This window comes from Chaetura pelagica, unplaced genomic scaffold, assembly GCF_000747805.2.
Source record: "Chaetura pelagica isolate M959 unplaced genomic scaffold, ChaPel_1.0 scaffold911, whole genome shotgun sequence".
Classification (NCBI taxonomy): domain Eukaryota; kingdom Metazoa; phylum Chordata; class Aves; order Apodiformes; family Apodidae; genus Chaetura; species Chaetura pelagica.
In genome coordinates, this window is record NW_009952354.1 from 231,808 (window position 1) to 253,014 (window position 21,207).

General features: G+C 50.2%; 1 protein-coding gene across 1 annotated transcript in view; it reads left to right on the forward strand.

Annotated features, from left to right (window-relative positions):
* Nucleotides 1-2,371: 2,371 nt before the first annotated feature.
* PSKH1 (protein serine kinase H1) overlaps nucleotides 2,372-21,207 on the forward strand; it is a 19,376-nt gene continuing 540 nt past the window's right edge. Inside the window, exon 1 of the mRNA XM_010007834.1 lies at nucleotides 2,372-3,316. Within this exon, the coding sequence (XP_010006136.1) occupies nucleotides 2,372-3,316 (945 nt within the window). The remainder of the gene's footprint in view (nucleotides 3,317-21,207) is intronic.

Sequence of the window (21,207 nt, forward strand, 5' to 3'; positions counted from 1 at the left end):
TGGGGTTTGGTGCACCTCCCCCTTTGGTTCGGCCGGTCCGGTTCTGCTCCCGGCTGCGGCCCCGCTGCGCTGCTGCGGCCCCAGCCCCGGGTTTCCCCTCAGAACCCCCCCCGGGGGCTGAGCTGCCCCCCGAAGGGCAGGTCTGAGTCAGGTGTAAGGTACATTTTTTAAAAACTGATCAGTAAAACTAAAGGTGAGGGGTGTTCAGGGCTTTTCCCTCCCTGTGCTGGTGTGGCCAGAGGGTTCCTGTGTGGGAGCGTTTCTCACACGGTTCAGAGCTGGTGTCTTCATGTTCCCTTATGCAGAGGGAAGTTAATTCAAGTCGTGCCCCGAAGGGCAGGTCTGAGTCAGGTGTAAGGTACATTTTTTAAAAACTGATCAGTAAAACTAAAGGTGAGGGGTGTTCAGGGCTTTTCCCTCCCTGTGCTGGTGTGGCCAGAGGGTTCCTGTGTGGGAGCGTTTCTCACACGGTTCAGAGCTGGTGTCTTCATGTTCCCTTATGCAGAGGGAAGTTAATTCAAGTCGTGAGGTACTTAATTGGTGGTGGAGGGGCTGCTCAGCCTGGGGGGGGTGGCCAGGTGACTGACACAGGGACACTCTCAGGGATGGAGTCACTCAGGGATGGAATCCCTCAGGTCCTGCTTCATTCAGAGCAGTGGAGAACACTTCTGTGCTGAGGTCTTGCCCATTCCAGCCCTGGGATGCAATGTGCTGGTTGTCCAAGGAGAGAGAGGTGGACATTGAAGCCTAAACCCCCATGTTCCTTCTCTCCACCTGCAGGCACAGCTGGGAGGTGCTGTCCTGCCTCAGCACCTGCTGGGGATGGGGTTTACTGCCTGGAGGGGGTTTGTGATGCCTCATTTCTCTGATTTCTCATTGCCTTCTCCAGAGCTCTGGGTGATCATGGCACAGGAGCATTTCCACCTGCACAGACATGGAGGTGGCTGTGACATGTGGCACTGGGGCCCTCAGGGTAGGAAGGAGGAGCCCCTGACATGCAGGGAGTATGAGCCTGGTGTCAGTGACTGTCATGATGGTTGTATGATGTTTCCAAGCTCAACTTTTGCTCCTCACTGGTTTTGTTTAGGGGGGGATGTTTGACCCAAGTGCTTTTCTACGTGTGGGATTGTTGTTTGGAGCTGCTCCCACTCCCTTAAACTATAACACAGCAGGGAAGAGCTCTCCATGAGAGGCATTACTTGGGACTAGCTATAGGATTTCATTTGTTTCTAAGTCAGGGGGCTTTGGATGAGCAGGACAGGCCCCAGTGAAAGTCACTTAGAGCTTCTGTGGAGTTAGTTTTGGTTCCTGCTGCCTGCACCTTAGCAGAGGTGTGTTTGTGCATGGTTGGTGGCCCTGACATGGTGAGGCTTCTCCAGGGTGTAACTTGGGTGTCTGCTTTTAAAACTGAATCTTCACTGAAGCCTTGGTTTCTTTCCAGGTTGGATGTGGAGTCTGAACTGCCTCTGGGTGTCCCTCTAAGAGAGTTCTTGTGTCTCCACGTTGTTCTCCTGATGGAAAACCAGCCAGAGTTCCTGTGGTGCTGCTCCTGCTGAGTTGTTGCTTGGAGAGGTGGTGAATGAGTGGAGAGAGGCCTGGTGATGGTAAGAGGAAAGTTCCTCTGGAGCCTTCTGAGGAGTCTGGCCCATCCTCCTGACACCCCCTGGAGATACTGATCAGCACTGATCAGATCCCCCCTCAGGCTCCTCCTCTCCAGCTGAGCAGCCCCAGCTCTCCCAGCCTTTCCTCACAGGCAGAAGCTCCAGTTCCCCCAGCATCTCAGTGCCCTGTGCTGGACTCTCTCCAGCAGCTCCTTGTCCTTCATGAACTGGGGAGCCCAGACCTGCACACAGAGGAGGCCTCACCAGGCAAAGCAGAGGGGCAGAGCCTCCCTGACCTGCTGGCCACACTGTTCTTTATGCCCCCCAGGAGGCCATTGGCCTTCTTGGCCACCAAGGCACATTGTTGGCTCATGGTCACCCAGGACCCCAGGGTCCTTCTCTCCAGCACTGCTCTGCAGCAGTTCCCCCCACCCTGCACTGATCCATGGGGTTGTTCCTCCCCAGGTGCAGAACTTTACACTTGCCCTTGGTGAATGTCATGAAGTTTCTCCCTGCCCAACTCTCCAACCTGTCCAGGTCACCCTGGCTGGCAGCACAGCCCTCTGGGGTGTCACCACCCACCCCAGCTGGGTGCCATCAGGAAACCTGCTGATGCAGGTGCACTCTGTCCCTTTCCCCTTGGGGATTCCCATTTCTCTCTTTCTTCTCATGCTCCTAAGGTTCCCATGCAGGAGTTGTCCTGGATGTGGTTGCTGCTGCTGCTGCTTCCTTGGGAAAATGCCTTGATGGGGAATTAAGACCCTTCAGTGATGGGCTGTGGGACCAGCAAAGTGCTTCCCGAGCCCCCCAAAGACGTGCAGCTGGACCTGGTGAAGAAAGTCGAGCCTTACACGGGCTACAATGACATCTACAAGCACTTCATCCGGGGGGACTGTGGGGCTGTCATCAAGGCTGGCTCTCCCTCCCCTCCCCGCCAGGCCAACCCTTCTCCTGGGAACCCCCTCCCTGCCCAGCTGGAGCAGCCCGAGCCCCGCAAGAACAAGGTGGCCAAGTACCGCGCCAAGTTCGACCCCCGCGTGACGGCCAAGTACGACATCAAGGCTCTGATCGGGAGAGGCAGCTTCAGCAGGGTGGTGAGGGTGGAGCACAAGGCCACCAAGCAGCCCTACGCCATCAAGATGATCGAGACCAAGTACCGGGAGGCGCGGGAGGTGTGCGAGCAGGAGCTGAGCGTGCTGAGGCGCGTCAGGCACACCAACATCATCCAGCTGATCGAGGTCTTCGAGACCCAGGACCGCGTCTACATGGTGATGGAGTTGGCCACCGGGGGGGAGCTCTTCGATCGGATCATTGCCAAGGGGTCCTTCACTGAGAGGGATGCCACCAGGGTGCTGCAGATGGTGCTGGATGGGGTGAAGTACTTGCACACATTGGGGATCACCCACCGGGATCTGAAGCCGGAGAACCTGCTGTACTATCACCCGGGCACCGACTCCAAGATCATGATCACGGACTTCGGGCTGGCGAGCGCCCGGAAGAAGGGAGATGATTGCCTGATGAAAACCACCTGTGGGACCCCGGAGTACATCGCCCCCGAGATCCTGGTCAGGAAGCCATACACTAACTATGTGGAGATGTGGTCCCTGGGTTTGATCTCCTACATCCTGCTGAGCGGCACCATGCCCTTTGAGGACGACAACCGCACCCGCCTGTACCGCCAGATCCTGAAAGGAAAGTACAGCTACTCAGGAGAGGTGAGTGTGGCAGCAGCTGTGGTCAGGGGAAGTCACAGGATCCTTCTGGTTGGAGAAGACCTTTGAGGTCATCAAATCCAACCATAACCCAGCTCTTCCAACCATTAACCCAACTCTACCCAGCTTAACCCATGTCCCTTAGCACCACATCTTCACAGCTTTGAAACCCCTCCAGGGATGGAGATTCAACCACCTCCCTGGGCAGCCTGGGCCAGGGTTTAACGGCCGTTTCAGGGAAGAAGTTTCTTCTAATCTCCAGTCTAGACCCCCCTGGCACAACTTGGGGCCATTTCCTCTTTCCAGATGTAACCTCCTTTGCCTTAACACTAAAAATACATGGTCTGTCCTTGCTCCCTGGGTTCCTTGGGGTTCCTCTTCTCTCCTCTGAAGTCTGCCAAAAGAATATTTAACCTCTGACAAAACAATTGCGAACATTTTTGTCTACTAGTAGGAGTCTTTTTGTTGCTCCCTGGAGTGTCTGTAGCAGCCTGATGTGGGCAGCAGGTTCCAGCTTGGCTTTGCTTTGTGGTGGCTTGGTAATCACAGAGTGGTGAAGGTTGGAAGGGACCAACCCTCCCTCAGGGGAGACCTTAGACCACCTTCCAGTGCCTGAAGGGGCAATCCACTGGCAATAGTAAAAAATGAAGCTTTTCACAGTTTTTTTTCACCCTTAGAACAGTTGGACATGGGAACAATCTCCTAAGGGACATGGTGGATTCTCCCACATTGGACAGTTTTAAGACTCAGCTGGACAGGGTGCTGGGCCACCTCATTACAATTGTATTATTACCTCGTAAGGTTGGACCAGATGATTCTTGAGGTCCCTCCCAACCTGCCATTCCAGGATTCTGTGCTTCTTTTCTAACCTCTTTCATAAGAGAGTGATTAAATTCCTGGATGCCGTGACTTTGTGAGATTAAACCCTCTGGGAAGGTGTTAATGACTGAGGTTCTGATTCCAAAATGACAGTAAATGAACTGTCAAAAAACCCCAGAATTAATCAGTGGTTGTTCTGGTGGTTTTAGGTGTGACGGGTGTGTTGGAATTTGGCTGATGGATGGAAGGAGTTTGACATGTGACATTTTTAAACATATTGAGCTGCTTGAGGATTGTGCTGAAAGAAAAGAATGGAAAATGGCTCTGGGGGGGTTTCAGAGGTGTCAGTGTCTCTATTCTGTAAAGCTGTCAGGCCAGCTTGTGTTCATAGTTGGAATATCCAAGTTGAATGAAGCTGAGGAATGTTGGTGTCTGCACAGGAGACCACTGAGGAGAGTCTGGTTTTGTGGATCTTTTTGTTCTTCCCCTGGGTGATCCTCAGAAGGTCTCCTAGTCCACAGAGACACAAACATGAGGAGCTGCAAACCCCCAGATTTGGCACTTTCTGGACCAAGTGTGTTACTTCCTTTAGAAACTGCAGCACTTGATTAGTTTCTTGCCAAAAACATCTTAGGAGCTGCTTCCCTGAGCTCCAGGCTTCAGCTGACTCGGCAGCCTGTGCTTCTTGTGGTACTTTGCCCCATTAATGTGTGATTTCCAACCAGGTGCAGGGTGTGAAGGAGGAGGCCAAAGAGATGATTCAAGGGCTGGAGCCACCAACTCCAACCCCCTGCATGGGCAGGGACACCTCCCACCAGCCCAGGTTGCTCCAAGCCCCATCCAACCTGCCCTTCAACACTGCCAGGGATGGGGCAGCCACAGCTTCCCTGGGCAACCTGGGCCAGGCTCTCACCACTCTCACACCAAAGAATTTACTTCTCATGTCTCATCTCAATCTCCCTCCTCCAGTTTTAATCCCTTCCCCCTTGTCCTCTCCCTCCCTGCCCTTGTCCCAGTCCCCTCCCCAGCTTTCCTGGAGCCCCTTCAAGCACTGGAAGGTGCTCTAAGGTCTCCCTGGAGCCTTCTCTTCTCTAGGCTGAACACCCCAACTCTCCCAGCCTGGCTCCAGAGCAGAGCTGCTCCAGCCCTTGGATCAGCTCCATTACCACCTCTGGGCTCACTCTGACAGCTCCATGACCTTCTTGTGTTGGGGACTCCAGAACTGGACCCAGTTCTCCAGGTGGGATCTCACCAGAGCCAAGTAAATGCAAAGAATCACCTCCCTGGTCCTGCAGGAGCAAGAATGAGCAGAACATTTGTCTGTGTTGCAGAAAGTGTCTGAGAGGTGCAGAGACAGAGATTTCAGCGGAACAACTGCTTTTCTTGTCCCTGTTGTGAATTACCAGGCTGTGCCATGGAAAAGGGAGTGTTAAAAGAAACCTGTGAGGTGCAGAGCTCAGGGTTTTTGGCTGGGAAGGAGGCTGCTGAGTTCCCAGCCATGTCAGGGGGTCTGGTGGGAATCAGTGCCGAGTCCCACTTCTGGAAAGATCTGGCCTCAAAACCTGGTCAAGAGGGGACAAAGCTGCATTGAGAGAAGAGTAAAGTGAGATACACACTGACCTGAGAAGCAGCTCCATCCCCTTGAAAAACAAGTGAGCTGCTGGCCAGGCCTGTAATTGCTCTCTCCCTCTGCCAGGGTGTGAGGTCTCTTTGAAGAGACCATTAGCAGATCAATAGGAGAGGTCTCCCAGAAGAGCTTGTTCGGTGCTGCTGACATCACTGCTCTCATTCTGTCCTTTTTAAAATCTCCTGTACTTTCTGAGCTGCTTGGAGTAATGGGCAGGGTGAGGAAGGAAGAAAAGCTGCCTTTGGAACTCGGTGTGCTTTTTTCTGAGTGTCTCCCAGTGAGGGTAGTGCTGGCTCTTTGAGACTGCCTGCCCCAGTCCTCCTCTTTCACTTCTTTTGTTAGAACCCACTCAAAAGAAAATTTGGCAATATTTTAATTGAAATCTTGGGGCTAAACCTGATTTTGTAACTTAAAGAGTTGTCTGAGGAATAAAGCTGGAATTCCATTCACAGTTTCCTTTACATTTCAAAGTGCAGAACATCAAACCCTCATTACCCTGCTCTGGTTCAGTTTCAAAGCTGGTCCTTCTCTTGAATACTGATACTTTTATGTTGCTTTACACACCTGGGAAAGTTGCTGGAAGAGGTGGCAGGTAATATAAGTTGTGGATAAATTGGGAAACTGAGCTAGGAGTTGTTCTGGTTTTGGTATCTGATCTGGCAAATCATTTCCCCGTGGGGTCTGTTCTGCTGTTCCTGAAACAATCAGCTTTTTTGGTTGTTGCTTGTGTGGGAACATCTGTTAATCAGTTTAAAACCAAAAAGAACTTGTTCTAAATCATGGTGCTAGTGATGCATTGATCAGTGTGAGCTAAGGAGGGACATGTTTGATGTATGAAGGATGCTGGGCTTTGCAAGGAGCTCTGCAAGGGACTCAGCAGCCGTGTGGAGAGATGACCTGGTTGTGTGTGGCTTGCTTAGGTTTTTCCAGTGGTGCTTAATGATGTTCCTCACCAAAGGCTCTTGAAGGAGCTTTGAAGCTTCAATGTGATAGTGGCCTTTCCATAGCTCAGCAATTTGCTGAAGAGAAGCACAAGGCTGAATGATGTGGTCACTTTCATGGGGAAAAAGCCAGTGAAGTTGGAAGGATCTGTTCCCTGCTGCCCAGGAGCCATCAGGAGCAAATTCACCAGTGAAGCTGTGCAGAGCTCTTCAGATGGTGATGACATGTGGACCTTACAAGCTTCCCTGAGTTCAAAGAGCAACTGGACAAATTCATGGAAGCCAAATCAGTGGAGACAATCCCAGGATGGTTTGGGTTGGAGGGGACCTTAAAGATCATCTAGTTCCAACCTCCCACAAGCCCAGGTTGCTCCAAGCTCCATCCAACCTAGTCTTGAATGGCATTTAGAATGACATTTACAAGTCCCAAGGATGGATGAAGAGGTCCCTAAGCCACAAATTTCTGAGGCTTGAGTGTGTTGATTGCAGCACAGAAGGTGTTTTCTTTGCTCTGTCTCTGTACCTGCTGTTGGTTGGTATCAGAGACACCATACTGGGCTGGCTGGCTCTTTGACCCAGTAACCTGCAATCCCATCAGAGGTGCTAGTCTTCCCTTCATTCATCTCATCCCTTAGTTGGGGTTTTCATCCACTCCCAAGAGTTAGGGAGCTGAGGAGCAGGCAGTGCTGCAGGGTGGGCTGTGCAGGATTTGGGGGTTGTGTGCTGGGGGTCCTCAGCTGTCCTGTTGGACACTGAGGGAGCAGGTAGCCCCTGGTTTGGCAGCAGCATTACTGTAAGTAATCAATCTTACAAGAAGTAATAAATCCAAAGATTTATCAATCCCACTTGCTGGATAACACTCCTTTGGACAAGCTGGCAGGTAACACGTGTGGAAGGTAAAACATGTCCTGATGAACAGAAATGTTCTTGAACGCTTTAACTATCACCCAGTGCTGCAGTTTCTCTGTAGGCAGGTAGAAAACAAGCAACATCTACAGACTAAGCAGTAATAAAAAGTGTATTTTGCAGGTGGTAAAATTGGTTTAACTTCCCCTTCTCCTGCAGAGTCATTTGGGTTTTGTCTTTCCTGGGGAGAAATGAGCCTGCACTGATGTTCCACATCTCTAAAGAAAGGTGTGGTGTGAATTGCCTTCTGCTTCTGACTCTGCTCTGTCTGATGACTCAGACGTGAAGCCTGAGAGCAGAAGCCCTCTAGTTATCCTGCCCTTCACATGATGGCTTCATTCTCCCACAGCTCCCCTGGCCATTTGTTTTGCTCTTGAGGGTTTCACTTTAATTTCTTTGAACTCCCAACAATATCTCAAGGTTCTTTCTTTCACCACTTGTTGCTCCTGCTGTCAGATGTGTGAGGGTGACAGCAATTTTGGGGCTGGCTGCTGAAGCCCCGTGTCTGAGTGTTGAAGGTTTCCTCTAATCCCATGGGCATGAGGTGCCTTTACCTGCTGACTCTGTGTAGAGAAGAAACCCCTTCAGAAGTGCCCTTCCTGTGGGGTATGTTTAGAAAGGTGTCCTCTTCCAACTGAGGATTCTGCTGGGTCTTCACCAAAGTCTGTTTTTTAAGTCTTGCTCATCCTTCATTTAAATCCTGAGCTTTTCTCTGAGCAGCAAATCTTCAGCCAGGCCCTCACTTGGAGTTTGAACCTTTCAGGTGTCCCTTTCTTCCAACTTGTCAAGTACATCTTGCTCTGCTCTAACTCATGCAGATCTACACATTTTTTGTATAATTTTATTTCTTTGGCCACATCCACCCAGATTTCTTCTCCATCCCTTTTTTTTTTTTTTGGGTTACCTACACTTTCTGTCTAGGCTCCTTTGCTCCTCTCTTTACCTGCTCTAAGGCTGCTTCTCAGCAAGGATGTCATGCTGAAAGGGACTGCTGTGGCCCCTTTGTCTGTCCCTGGCATGGGTGGCAGATTCCTAGGATAACCAACAAGACTGAAGCCTTGTTCATGGCCTCCAGGTGGCTGCAATACAGAAAAAATAACTAAGCTGTACATAAAAGCAACAATTTATCAGTATTCTTGTAGTGATGACACCTGGTGAAGTTCTGTCAAGTCAAAGGGAGAGCTCCTATTTCCAATTCTAGGTTCCATTATGTGTGATAACTCCAGGAGGAAGTTGATGGCATTTCTGAAGTGGTTCTGCTTTTTGTTTTGCATCAAACTGGCAATGGGATCAACAACCAGTTGGTCTGGCTTCCTGCTGGGCCATGGTGCCATGTAAACCACTGAACTTAAAACTGGAGGGAGGCTGAGGCAGTTGGAGGAGGATTTAGGCACAAAGTGACCTCAGACTGGTCCAAACCCTGATTCAGAACGGGGCTAAATGTGAAGGTAGCTGAGCTTGCTTGGCACCCTGGTCACTCAAGCTTGGAAAGTTTACACGGATGGAGATGTCACTGCCTCTCTGGGGCTGCTTGGATCTTATGGGAGGTGTGGTTTTCCTCCTACCCAGCCAGAATTCACCTGGTTGCAGCTTGGCAGCCCCCACTTGCCTTTCCACTGAGCATCTCCAGCACATCAGGTGGGGCATCCCCCTCTCAGGCTGCCCTGGCAGCGCTGGCACAGCTACTCCCATCCTGTTTCTCCAGGTACCTGAGGTTCTTCTGGATGGCAGTCCTGCCCTCCTGCCTATCAACAACTCCTCTGAATCTTGGTCGAAAGCAACCAAGAAGCAATCACTAAAAACCAGGAAGATAAGCAGAGCTTTGCAGCACAGGTGGCTGCAGAGCAAACCCAAGGAGGGGTTCAGTGTGCAGGGTTTTTAGTGCGTAGCATTTCCTATTGCTGCTCTCCCTGAGCATTCAGCATCTTAACAACCATCTGCCCTAGCTTGGAGCTGAAAGCTAAATGCGGATACTGAGGAAATTCTGCAGATGCTGCTGTGGATGGATCCGGGCTCTTAATTCTTTAGAAACAAGTTAGTGTAGTAGATGATGAGTGGAGCAGTGTGAAGGGTGTTCCCGTGATAACACACTCGGTCCTTGGAAGGGAAGAAACAAAACACTTTCTTCTCCAGCCAGCTCTCCCTGCCTGCAGGTGAGACCAGGAGCAGGGAGAGTGAAGAGTGTGGGCAGGATGTTGGCAAACAAACTTTCCTTGTGCTGTTAGAAAACTCCAAAAAGCAGTTCCCAAGCAGCTGGTGCTGCTGCCCAGGTGAGTCCTTCCCCCGGCTACATCAGTAGGTCTGCAGAGCTTTTCCAAAGTATTCCTGCAGTTGTCCTCATCCTGGAGGCTGGATAAAAGACTGTGGAGGACTTGTAGCCTCTCAAACCCCTTGTGACACATAATAGAGGAGAGGGATGACAGTCTTGTCAACTTTAATATCAATTTCCTGCATTTATTCAATTTTCAGAGGGAGGATGAGGTAGAGCTTGACCACAGGCTGCTTCTGACTCAGTTGGGAGCTGATTACTGAATCACCCCTCCCTCTCCAAAGGGTTTATATTATGGCTATGGTCAGATTTTCTTACAAATTGTACTAAAAAAAAGGCACAAGCAATAAAAAGAAGGTTGTTAACCTTCTTGTTAACCATGCTAGATAAGCTGCAGGTGGAAATGTGTGGTGGCAGAGGCCTGCAGGGGAAAAAAAAAACAGCTTTCTATTTTGCATGCTTGTATTTTAGGGTAGAAACTGATTTCCTGGGGTTTTGCAGGACATTGAAGTCAGGACATGACCAACAGGCTCCAAGTTGGGATGTGGCATTTTAAAGAATAGTAAGTTTTGCTTTGATGCTGCAGGAGGTGTGAGCCTCCCCTGGCTGCCAGGCCTGGAAGGGCTTCTGGGTAGTTGCACTTCTGGTCACTTAGAGTGAACTAAATATGCAAATAAGATTAAAAAAAATATAATAATCTGTGTCTTCTTTTGATGACAAAAATTATAACAGGTTTAGGGAAAAAAAAAAGTACAAAGCATCAAGTGTTTAATAATTTATTAGTTTTATTTTCAATGTTAGGCTTTGGCCCAGAAATGTGTTCAGGTTTTTTCCTGAACAGTTCCTAACTGTAGCTTTGTATGTCATAAAGCTTTGTGGAATGAGTTAGACACAAATCAGTTCTAGGGTGGCAGCTGACCTGGAAAGGAGAAAAATCTCCCTCTGGGGTTTCTTGCTCATACATCTCCTGTTGAAGATGGACAGGAAGGCAGCTTGGTGTTCCTGAGCTTGGACTGGAGTGTGGCTGCTGGAAAACACTGAAAGCAGATTAAAAAAAATGCCAGGATTAGAGAAGCGTCATTGGCCTCTACTGTACCCATTGCTCATAGATCCACAAGATGCCCTTGTCCCAAGCCCCTCCCCAGCTTTCCTGGAGCCCCTTCAGGCCCTGGAAGCTGCTCTCAGGTCTCCCTGGAGCCTTCTCTTCTCCAGGCTGAACACCCCAACTCTCCTAGCCTGGCTCCAGAGCAGAGCTGCTCCAGCCCTTGGATCATCTCTGTGGCCTCCTCTGGACTCTCTCCAGGAGCTCCATGTCCTCCTGGTGTTGGAGGGTCCAGAACTGGACACAGTTCTCTAGGTGAGGTCTGAGCAGAGCAGAGGGGGACAATCCCCTCCCCTGTTGCTGGGGATGCAGCCCAGCCTCTGGGCCCACATTTTATCCTTCCTGGGGGAAGACAGACTATTTTTCCCTTCTCTTTTTCTCCTGGGAGGCACATTAGATGGTAGAACTGTTTTCCCCCAGCCCTGTTGTTAAAGAAATGCACACATTGTGCTCTCAAATAAATTAGGTATATTTTTTTTCCCCGTGTAAGGAAGAATTGCTCTTCATGTAAATTGCTGAGCCCTTGCCTGGAAAAAGGAAAGAAAAAAAAACCCAACAAAACTCAATTTACAGAGGAATGTGCTTTTTGCATTTCAACCAGGCTGTGGGAACGTGGTGATTTTTAAGTAGAGCACCAGGAGTGGAGGTGAGATGCAGACGGATGCTCTCTGCTGAAAAGGGCACTGAGCTCTGCTTTGAAGAGCTGAGACACTTGAAGAGAATGAAAGTGCCTGGCATGAAACACCAGGGCCAGCCAGATAAATGCACTCTTGGCTTCTGCTCTTTCTTTTATTTTAATGCACCTGCCTGGGGGTGTGAGGACGGGTGGGTTTGTGCTGCTCTGTATGTTTCTGGGAGCTGAAGTGTTTGTTCAGATCTCTCCTCTGCAGGAGCTGATGTCTTGGGCTCTCTCAAACATGAGGAGCTCAGTTACACCCAGAAAATCCTCCAGCCTCCCACAGGTGTCAGTGACCATGCTCACACAGAGTGGTGGGGTTGGAAGGGACCTCTGGAGATCATCTGGTCCAGCTCCCCTGCCAGAGCAGGATCTCCTAGAGCAGATCCCCCAGGAACACATCCAGATGGGGCTGGAATGTCTCCAGAGAAGGAGACTCCAGCACCTCCCTGGGCAGCCTGTCGCAGGGCTCTGTCACCCTCACAGTGAAGAAGTTTCTCCTTATGTTTAACTTGAATCTCCTTGTGCTCCAGCTTGTGCCCTCTGCCCCTTGTCCTGTCACTGGACACCCCTGAGCAGAGTCTGGCCCATCCTCCTGACACCCCCTGCAGATATTGATCAGCACTCATCAGATCCCCCCTCAGGCTCCTCCTCTCCAGCTGAACAGCCCCAGCTCTCCCAGCCTTTCCTCACAGGCAGATGCTCCAGTTCCCTCAGCATCTCAGTGCCCTGTGCTGGAATCTCTCCAGCAGCTCCTTGTCCTTCATGAACTGGGGAGCCCAGACCTGCACACAGGGCTCCAGGTGTGGCCTCACCAGGGTAGAGTTCCCCTGCTCCTCCAAACCTTCAGCTTCCTGTATTGGAAACCACTTTATTTACAGGTAATGAAGCACCTTTTTCAGTAAAAGGGCTTAGGAACCAATGTATGTGTTTAAAAATCAATTCCCCTTCATTGTGGCTTCTTGAGGTTGTTCAGAAGGTTGTTTCCTCTGATGGAATTGGAGTCTCACAAGGAGCTTTCTCAAAAGGGTTCCTTTTGCCTTTTGACTGTGTTTTAGCTCAGGCTGCAACTCTTTATCTGTGAAGAGGACTCCAGATCCTAGGGCAGGCTCAGTGAGGAGAGGGGTGATCTTTCTCTTCAAACATCTTTCCTTTCCACACAGCTGCATCTGCAACACCCTGCTGTGTGTTTCACAGCATCCCACAGGTCAGGGAGTTGGCTGAGAGGCAGCTGGGTTGGTTGGGCTTTCCCTTACTTTGGCTTTGCAGCTCTGGGGCTGGAAACACCCACTGAAACAACGAGGTGGAGATGCCACGTGCTTCACTCTGGTGGCCTCTTTGGGTTGCAATACTTTGATTTATGTTGGTGTGTTGAGCAGGAGAACAGGGAGGGACCTGCCAAACCTCAGAGCTGCTGGAGGCAAAGGAGGGAGCAGATCTCCATGGGTAAGAGGGATGTGTCTTTTCCCAGTAATTCCATTCATAGCCCATTGTCTCTGGCAGTGCCTGCAGCACCTGCAGATTCAAGGCAGGATTAAGGGCAGCTGAGCATTTTGGTTAAGATTTTGGGTGCATGTCTGGGTTTGGGGAAGTGGGAAACAGCATATGGCATGTAATTGTTGTAAGGATGGAGGGAGACAGGAGCCACATCTGAGGGAAAAGGACTTGTGATAATGCAGTGATTTGATGCATCCTACTTTCATTCCTGCATCTCTGGGCCCTAGAAAATCCTGTTACTGGAACAGTGTTCCTGCAGAATTAGGGATAAAGGGTAGAAAAAGAACATTAAGCTGCCTCTGTGCAGAGCAGAGAGTATTAACTGAAAGGATCTGAACTCTCAGCTGCCTTTGGTGTCTTGGGACTCTTTTACAGCTGCATAAAACTTCACTGGGCAGTTTCCTCTTTTCCTTGTAGTCGTTTTAATCCTTTGCTTTCTACCTGTGGCTCAGGGGTGGTGTTTTCCTGATATCTCACTGGAGGTGAATGTTGGGTGGCCAGGCTTTCTGCTGCATGCTGGTTGGCTTAGGAGCCAAGGCTCAGTGGGTGAGGATATTTGGGATAAGATGTTAATTCTGCAGTGGGAAGAGCTGTAATCCTCAGTAACCTGCTTGGTGCAGCCCCTGAGCAGGGGATGAGCACTGATCTGGTTCTGTCCTCCTTGTGACACACGGGGGAATTCCTCCCAGCAGGATGAGTGGGTGGGGGTCACCTCAGGAACTGCTTTGACTGGGATTGTTCTGCTGGAGCCCTGAGGGTGCTGGGGCTCCAGGAGATGATATAGAAACTGAGACGTTGAGTACCAGTGTGACTCTGGAGGCACAGGGAGACCTGACTGGCACCTGTGCGATGGTTCTGAAGTGTGGTTTTAGATGGGTGCTGTAAATGTGTTGCACTCTGGAGAAAATTGCAGCAAAAAATTACAGAAAATTCAGCCTGGAGAAGAGAAGGCTCCAGGGAGACCTTAGAGCACCTTCCAGTGCCTGAAGGGGCTCCAGGAAAGCTGGGGAGGGACTTGGGAGAAGGGCAGGGAGGGAGAGGACAAGGGGGAAGGGATTAAAATGGGAAGAGGGAGATTGAGGTGAGACATGAGGAGGAAATTGTTTGGTGTGAGGGTGGTGAGAGCCTGGCCCAGGTTGCCCAGGGAAGCTGTGGCTGCCCCATCCCTGGCAGTGTTGAAGGGCAGGTTGGATGGGGCTTGGAGCACCCTGGGCTGGTGGGAGGTGTCCCTGCCCATGCAGGGGGCTGGAACTGGATGATCTTTCAGATTTCTCCCAACCCAAACCATCCTGGGATTCCATGATCTTCCTGGCTCCCATCTGAGCCCCTGCACTGAGCACCAGACTTGCAGGTTGTGAAGAGCTGGTACCAGGCTGTGGTTCCAGCTTCAGGTTAAAACCTAGTTTGACTGAATCAAACCTGAGCTCTGCAGAGAAAGCCCTGAACACTCACCTGTGCTGCAGATCATTTTGTCACCCGTAATTGACCCTGCCTTTGAGGGAGGCTGGTTGGACCTGATACATTTGGAACAATCTGCTGTTGAAAGTTGGCTCAGATTTCGTCTGACCTGAATTTGGGTCCTCCCTGACAGCTGCAATGTCCTCCTGCCCTGGGAGGAGACAAAGGAGGAGTTAACCAGCGTATGTGCCACAGGTAGGAAGTCAAGATGTTGATTTTAGGTCATGAAAATCTCTTTTCAGCTGCAAAAACTCTTCTGAAAAGATTCTGTTGGTGCTGAGCTGGACGAGTTTTTCTTGGTAGTCTCTTTCACCTACTCCCTGAAATCCCTAAGTCTGCCAAGGTTGCAGCTGGAGCAGGTGGGCACGAGGGATCTGGGTGAGTTGTTTGGAGCTAGAAGGGGCAGCTCAGCCAGCACCCGAGTCCCCTGGTTTGGAGCAGGAGCTTCTGGGCTGGCTTGGCTGCTGCCTCCCCCTCCTGCTGCCCCAAGCCAGGGCGGGGAGAGACATCCCAGGCATGTTTTCCAATATCTTTGTTATTGAAGTGGATGCTTTGATGGATTTTCCTGAAAAGTGAGCTTTTGCTAATCCCCCCGATTAGCGCTGATTGGCGAGACGGGAGCCAGGCAGGCGGGGAGAGGCAGGAGGTTCTGCTGGTGGCTGTGGAGAAACACCTGCTGGTAACACAGCCAGCACCTCCCTGCTGGTGCTGACGTGTGCCCGGCCATGTCTCCAGCTCCTGAACTTCCATCAGCACCAGGCAACCCACACATCAGAAGCCCCCAGTGTTGCAGGCACTTGGAGTGATGAACTGAAGGGTTTGATTTCGTACCCGACAAGATGTAGAGTTGAGCTGGCTGGGAAGGGAAGTGTTGCTGTGTTTCCTGCCATTGTGTGTGTCTGAAGAACAATTTCTGAGGGATTTGGTCACAGTCTGCTCAGCTTGAGGATGGTTAGACATAACCTTTCAGGCTCAGACATAAGAAAGGTTTCTTATTATAGCTGAGATGACTCAAGAGCTGTTCTGTGCTGTTGTGTCGGGCACTGACACCAAAGCCTGAGTTGCAGTTCCTTACCTCTTTCCACTGAGTGCTCTGCTTTGCTTTTTTTTCATTTGCTTTCAGCTTTAGGAATTTATGTTAGGGTTTAGGAATGAGGAAGCTTCATGAATTCTTGGTGACATTCTTAAGCTACCATTTTTTGCTCAAGAGACTGATTTTGAAAAATGAAGGCAAACTGGCTTGGCTCTTGGATAAGAAAGTAAAATAATTTTGTGGCATATTCAGGACATTAAAATATGTCCCAGCCCACCCTGGTTTCATGGGGTTTGGAGGGTGAGGGAATTGCCAGCTCAGCTGCTCTGGTTAAACCAGGGCTGCATTTTTGCAGGGGATGGGGTGAGTTCAGTGGTAAATTCATCTTAAAACCTGTGTGACTGTTTCTGTGAGATCTTACGAGGTCTTTTTCAACCAGAATGATTCTATAGATTGGATGGGGCAGTGGTGGCCTTGGCAGGGCTGGGTGAAGGGTTGGACTCCATGATCTTAAAGGTCTTTTTCAACCAAAACAATTCTATGGTTCCGTGGTGGTTAAAATATTCATCTATATTCATCTTCCAAAATTCGTGGGAGTTCCTGTAGCTCCAGTGTTTGACACAGGGGGATGGCAGGGATGGAGCTGGTATTGGGGGTATCTTGAGCTACTTCATGAAGGTGTTCCCTGATCTCTGAATGATCCCTGTTTGGAAATGCCCTGCAGGGCAACCTTGCTTTGGAAACCTTCCACATGCTCCCAGTGTGTGCCAGGCACCTGGAGCTCCTGAGTGGGCAACGTGGGCAAATCCAACGAGTGCCAGAACTGTGCTAACAAACACAGGTGGTGAATTGACCACGTCTGCAGGCAGAAGAGAGTCAGGATTTGATGTGTTCCTTGCCTCCTGGAAGCAGGGAGCCTTCTCCTCTGCCTGGCTTTGGAAAAGCAGCATCATTGCCTCATGTGTCCTCTGCACTAGCTGAGATCTGTGGGAAGGGAGAGGGAACTTGGCCTTAGGAAAAACTGCTTCCCCACTTTGCTGCAAACCATTTTGTCCTCATCTGCCCTTCATGCTGAGCAAAACTTCTTTGCCTAGGAGCTTGGAAAAGGATGTTCTCTAGGCTTTCTGGGGACAGAAGCCATCAGGCAGGTTCTGCTGTAGGGGGCTTTCAGAATCTGCCACAGATGATGCAGGAGAGCCTGGGGACCCAACCTTGTACTTCCCCAAAGCTCTTGTGTTAAAATTAGCATTTACTTACCATCAGCAAAGTAGAGGGTGGTTCTCTGGAGATTGCCAGAGGTCCAGTGGTGTTCAGGGCTTTACTGACTAGCCCAGGTGAGGGGATTATGTTGATTGTATTTGCAGATGACATTGGATGAGCAGTGAAGTGCAGTGAGTTGCAGAGGGCCCCAAGTGGTTTGAGCAGCTCAGTATCAGCTGCAGGTTGTTTAAAAAGAAGAGGAAGTTGGTGCACAAAAATAGCTGAAGAGCAGAATTGTGGAATCCCAGACTGGTTTAGCTTGGAAGGGACCTTAAAGTTTCTATGGATTTTATAGAAGTCCATGACTGGGCAGGAGAGAGAACTAAATTCACCTCCTTGCTGCAGGAATGGTAATTAAATATCATTCCACATGTACCCAGAGAGCTGATCAGCAAATAAATGTTCATCTCTGAACCAGTCCTGGCCCATTTGACCCTACTGAGTGTGTGGGGTGGAGCCTGGGCTGTGGTGTGTGGAGGGGAGATGCCAGAACTGGTCAGGGACAGGGCAGAGGAGCTCTGAAATCAGAAACACTTGGTTACCAGAGACTTTTGGAGGTTTCTTATCCCATCCAGCTCAAGATGGGGCTGTTGCCAGTACTAGATGATATTGGCTGTGACTTCTTCTTCCTGACAAAGCCTTGAAGGGCTTCAAGGGTGAAGATCCCTCACCTCCCTGGTGACCTTTTCCAGGGCTGTACCATCTTTCCAGGGATTTTCTGCAACCACCCCCAGTCTGAGGTTTCCTGATAGGGACATTCTGAGGTGCAGCTTCTCCCTGTTGCCCCTTGGCAACATTTGGACCTGTTGTGTGTTTTGTAATCCTTGTAACTAGAATCCTGGAATCCCAGACTGGTTTGGGTTGGAAGGCATCTTAAAGATCACCTAGTTCCAACCCCCCTGCATGGGCAGGGACACCCCCCTGTTTCTGCAGGTTTCTCCAAGCCCTATTCGACCTGCCCTTGAACACTTCCAGGGATGGGGCAAAAACTACTTTCAAATAAATGTAATTTGCTGGTTCATTGTCCTTAGAGTTCTCCTTGCCAGGTTGAACAAGCCCAGCTCCTTCCACACCCCTCCCTGCAGGCCGTGTGTCATGGACCCCTGGCCACCTTGGTAGCCCTAACACAAATCTTCTCCACATCCTTCTCCAGCTGGGGAGTGGCCAGGCCAGATTCCACAAAGCAAATTAAAAACTTTTGGTTTTGTTTTGGGAAAAAACCCCAACCAACCAATGTAGGAAAAAAGAGGGTAAGATATAAGAGGGGGAAAAAAATCACCTTTGGGATGTGTCGGGTAGGGATGAGTTGTCCTTGCTACTTCAGTGTTTCCTTCTTGCCCCTGTGCAGTTTGGTGCAGTTCCAGTGAGGTGCTTTGCTGTTCACCAGGATCTCTGTCAGCTTCACTGGGTAGTTTGGATGCTGAAAGAGGCTGAGAAGATGCTAAGGAGAAACCTGGTAGAATGGGATCCAGAAGAGTTGTTTGGATTCTAACAGAAACCACCCAAGTGGTGCCAGGACAGACAGCTGTAAATTGGTCACCCAGGACTGAGCTATGTTGCACTAAGCAAATCTACTTTTAGTGTCTCCTGATGATTTATAAACTTAAAATTTCCAAGCAGCAGGTTATATCTACCTTGCCTGCCCAAACTGGTATTTTCTGGGAGAGAAACAGGAGTGCCATTAAGCTGGGCTGTGCTGGATACTTAAACCTGAGCTTTGAGGAGATGTTTGGACAGAAGAAGGGGCATTTCACCCCCTCTGCCAGACGTCTGGGGTGGATTCTGACTAAAATGGGAAGATGAAGAAAGGCAAGTCCTGCTCTTCTGCAAGGTGCTGCTCTTCTGCTGGAGCCTGGACACTGCTGGTGTTTGGTGCAGCTCCTCACCCTGTTGCACTTCTGGGTGCTTGGGCTCCAGGAGGTGAAAAAAGAGGAGCAGAGGAGCTGGTGCCAGCAGGGAGCAGGCTGTGGTTGCACTAACAAATAAGACTGTTTTAGGATTTACTCCCCCTTGTTTGCTCTCTTGAAAGCAGGCAGGGCTTGTGCAGCGACAGCTTGAAGCCTGCAGGAGGGGATGTGTGTGTAGGTGGAAGGTTAGAAGCTTATCTCTTCATCCTCTGCTGCACTAACCAGGCTGAGAAGAGAAACCCTTTGTCCTTGGGGAAGATTCTTCCTCCCTGTCCTCCACCATTTCTTAGTTACTGGGAACTGGCACCTCGAGGTGCTGATTAGGTTCAGTTCCAGTTCTCAGCCAGGAAGTGCATCTTGTAAGAGGATTCATTCAGAATGAGAGAGCATCATTCAGCTCAGGGTGGAGTTTGGGAAATAAGAGCAGTGAAGGTGTCAGGATACCCAGGTGTTATGAACAGGCTGGGACTCATTTAGTCAGTGCAGGGAGCTGGTGCTCCAGCAATTCCTTTGGAGGTTCCTGCCTCTTTCTTTCCCTGCTCACCTCTTTGGTGGCAGCCTGGACTTGGGGACCTCATCTTGTCACCTCCATTCTCCCAAGTCCAGGTGTCTTCACCCTGACCTTCCTTCACACACAGTTTCTCAGCCAAGGCTGTGGTGAAAGTCCCTTGTGTCTATAACTTGCTGACACATGTTTAAGAGATGGCTGTGAAACCAGCCAAGCTGAAATGTGGGATTCCCCCATTTTTCCATGCCAGTTTTTTTTTTCTTGAGGCTAGCAAGGCCATCCCTGGCTGGAAAGAAAAGCTCTGTGTTTATTTTTGTTGTAGCTGCTCTGGTGTTGCTGCCTGATTCCAGCTGAACATTCAGTGCTTGTGCAGGGAAAATCAGGTGGCTGTTTCCATTCCAAAAGCTGGGTTAAGGAAGTTCACAAGCACCAGATGGCTGCATGGCCTGATAATGCTGTGGATTATTCAAGGGCTGTTGTATTTTCCTCTTTCATCCTTCCTTCAGTCCTCCACCAATGAATGTGGAATGCTTGGGAATCTGTCCTTTGCACGAGGTGACAGCGTGGTCCTGGGCTGGGTCACCACGGGATGGAAGGAGCTCCTTGCAGTGTTCACCAGGAGGGTTCCTGGGGTTTTACCAACTTAAAGCTGCTGCTTTGCCAATGGATGTTGGAGTTTCTGGAGACCAATTTCATTTCTCCAGGGGCTGGGGTTGAAAATTGCTAAATTCATTCCACTCAGTGCTTCAGTCCCATGTTGCCTTCCCTGTTTTTAAGGAGAAGGCTTCAGTGAAATCAGACCAAGGATGGGGATGGTGCAGCCAGTGAAACCTCCTGCTGCGTAAACAGATCAATCAACTGATTTGTGTTTGCTGAGCAGAAGAAAAATCTAATTGCAAATACTCCCTGTGCAACTTTTGTGGGGAAACCAGAGTAATTGGAATAATGAGAAATCCAATTGGGTTTTGTTGGGAGTTTATTCTTCTTTAGATTTGATTAGACTGGCCTGGTGTGGTGCCCAGGCCTCTCAAGGCTTGGGCTGCTCACGTGTTCCCAGTTTCTCTGTCTTCAGACTGGGATGTTCTTGATGGATTTCTTCAACTTCTAAATTATCACATTTGTCATCTTTTAATATGACTTGAAATTATTGAAGTTGTGTTGTTCCTGGTGGTTAGAGCCTTGTTTCTCCCACCAGATTCTCCAGGCTGTGCTTCCTTCCTGAGCACCCTGGCTCTACCCTGAACACCAGCAAGAACATTTCTTCTCTTGCCTAGTTCTTGGCAGTGTCATATATCCCCCTTCTGTCTGCACAGAATTACTCACAACTGGACATTTTTCTGTGAACTTCTTCAGCTTCTTTTACTCCTCACGGGGTTTTTCCTGGTTCATCACCAGGAGCTGTGACTGAGATGTGGTTTCTGACAAATCCCAGAGTCCCAGACTAGTTTGAGTGGGAAGGGACCTTAAAGATCACCCATTGCCACCCCCTGCATGGGCAGGGACACCTCCCACCAGCCCAGGCTGCTCCAAGCCCCATCCAACCTGCCCTTCAACACTGCCAGGGATGGGGCAGCCACAGCTTCCCTAGGCAACCTGGGCCAGTGTCCCACCACCCTCATAGCAAAGAATTTCCTCCTCATGTCCTGTCTCTCTTGTGTTCCAGCCCTGGCCCAGCGTGTCCAACCTGGCCAAGGACTTCATCGACCGCCTGCTCACGGTGGACCCCGGCGACAGGATGACGGCCCTGCAGGCCCTCAAGCACCCCTGGGTGGTCAGCATGGCAGCCTCCTCCTCCATGAAGAACCTCCACCGCTCCATCTCCCAGAACCTCCTCAAGAGGGCCTCCTCCCGCTGCCAGAGCACCAAGTCTGCCCAGTCCACCCGCTCCCGG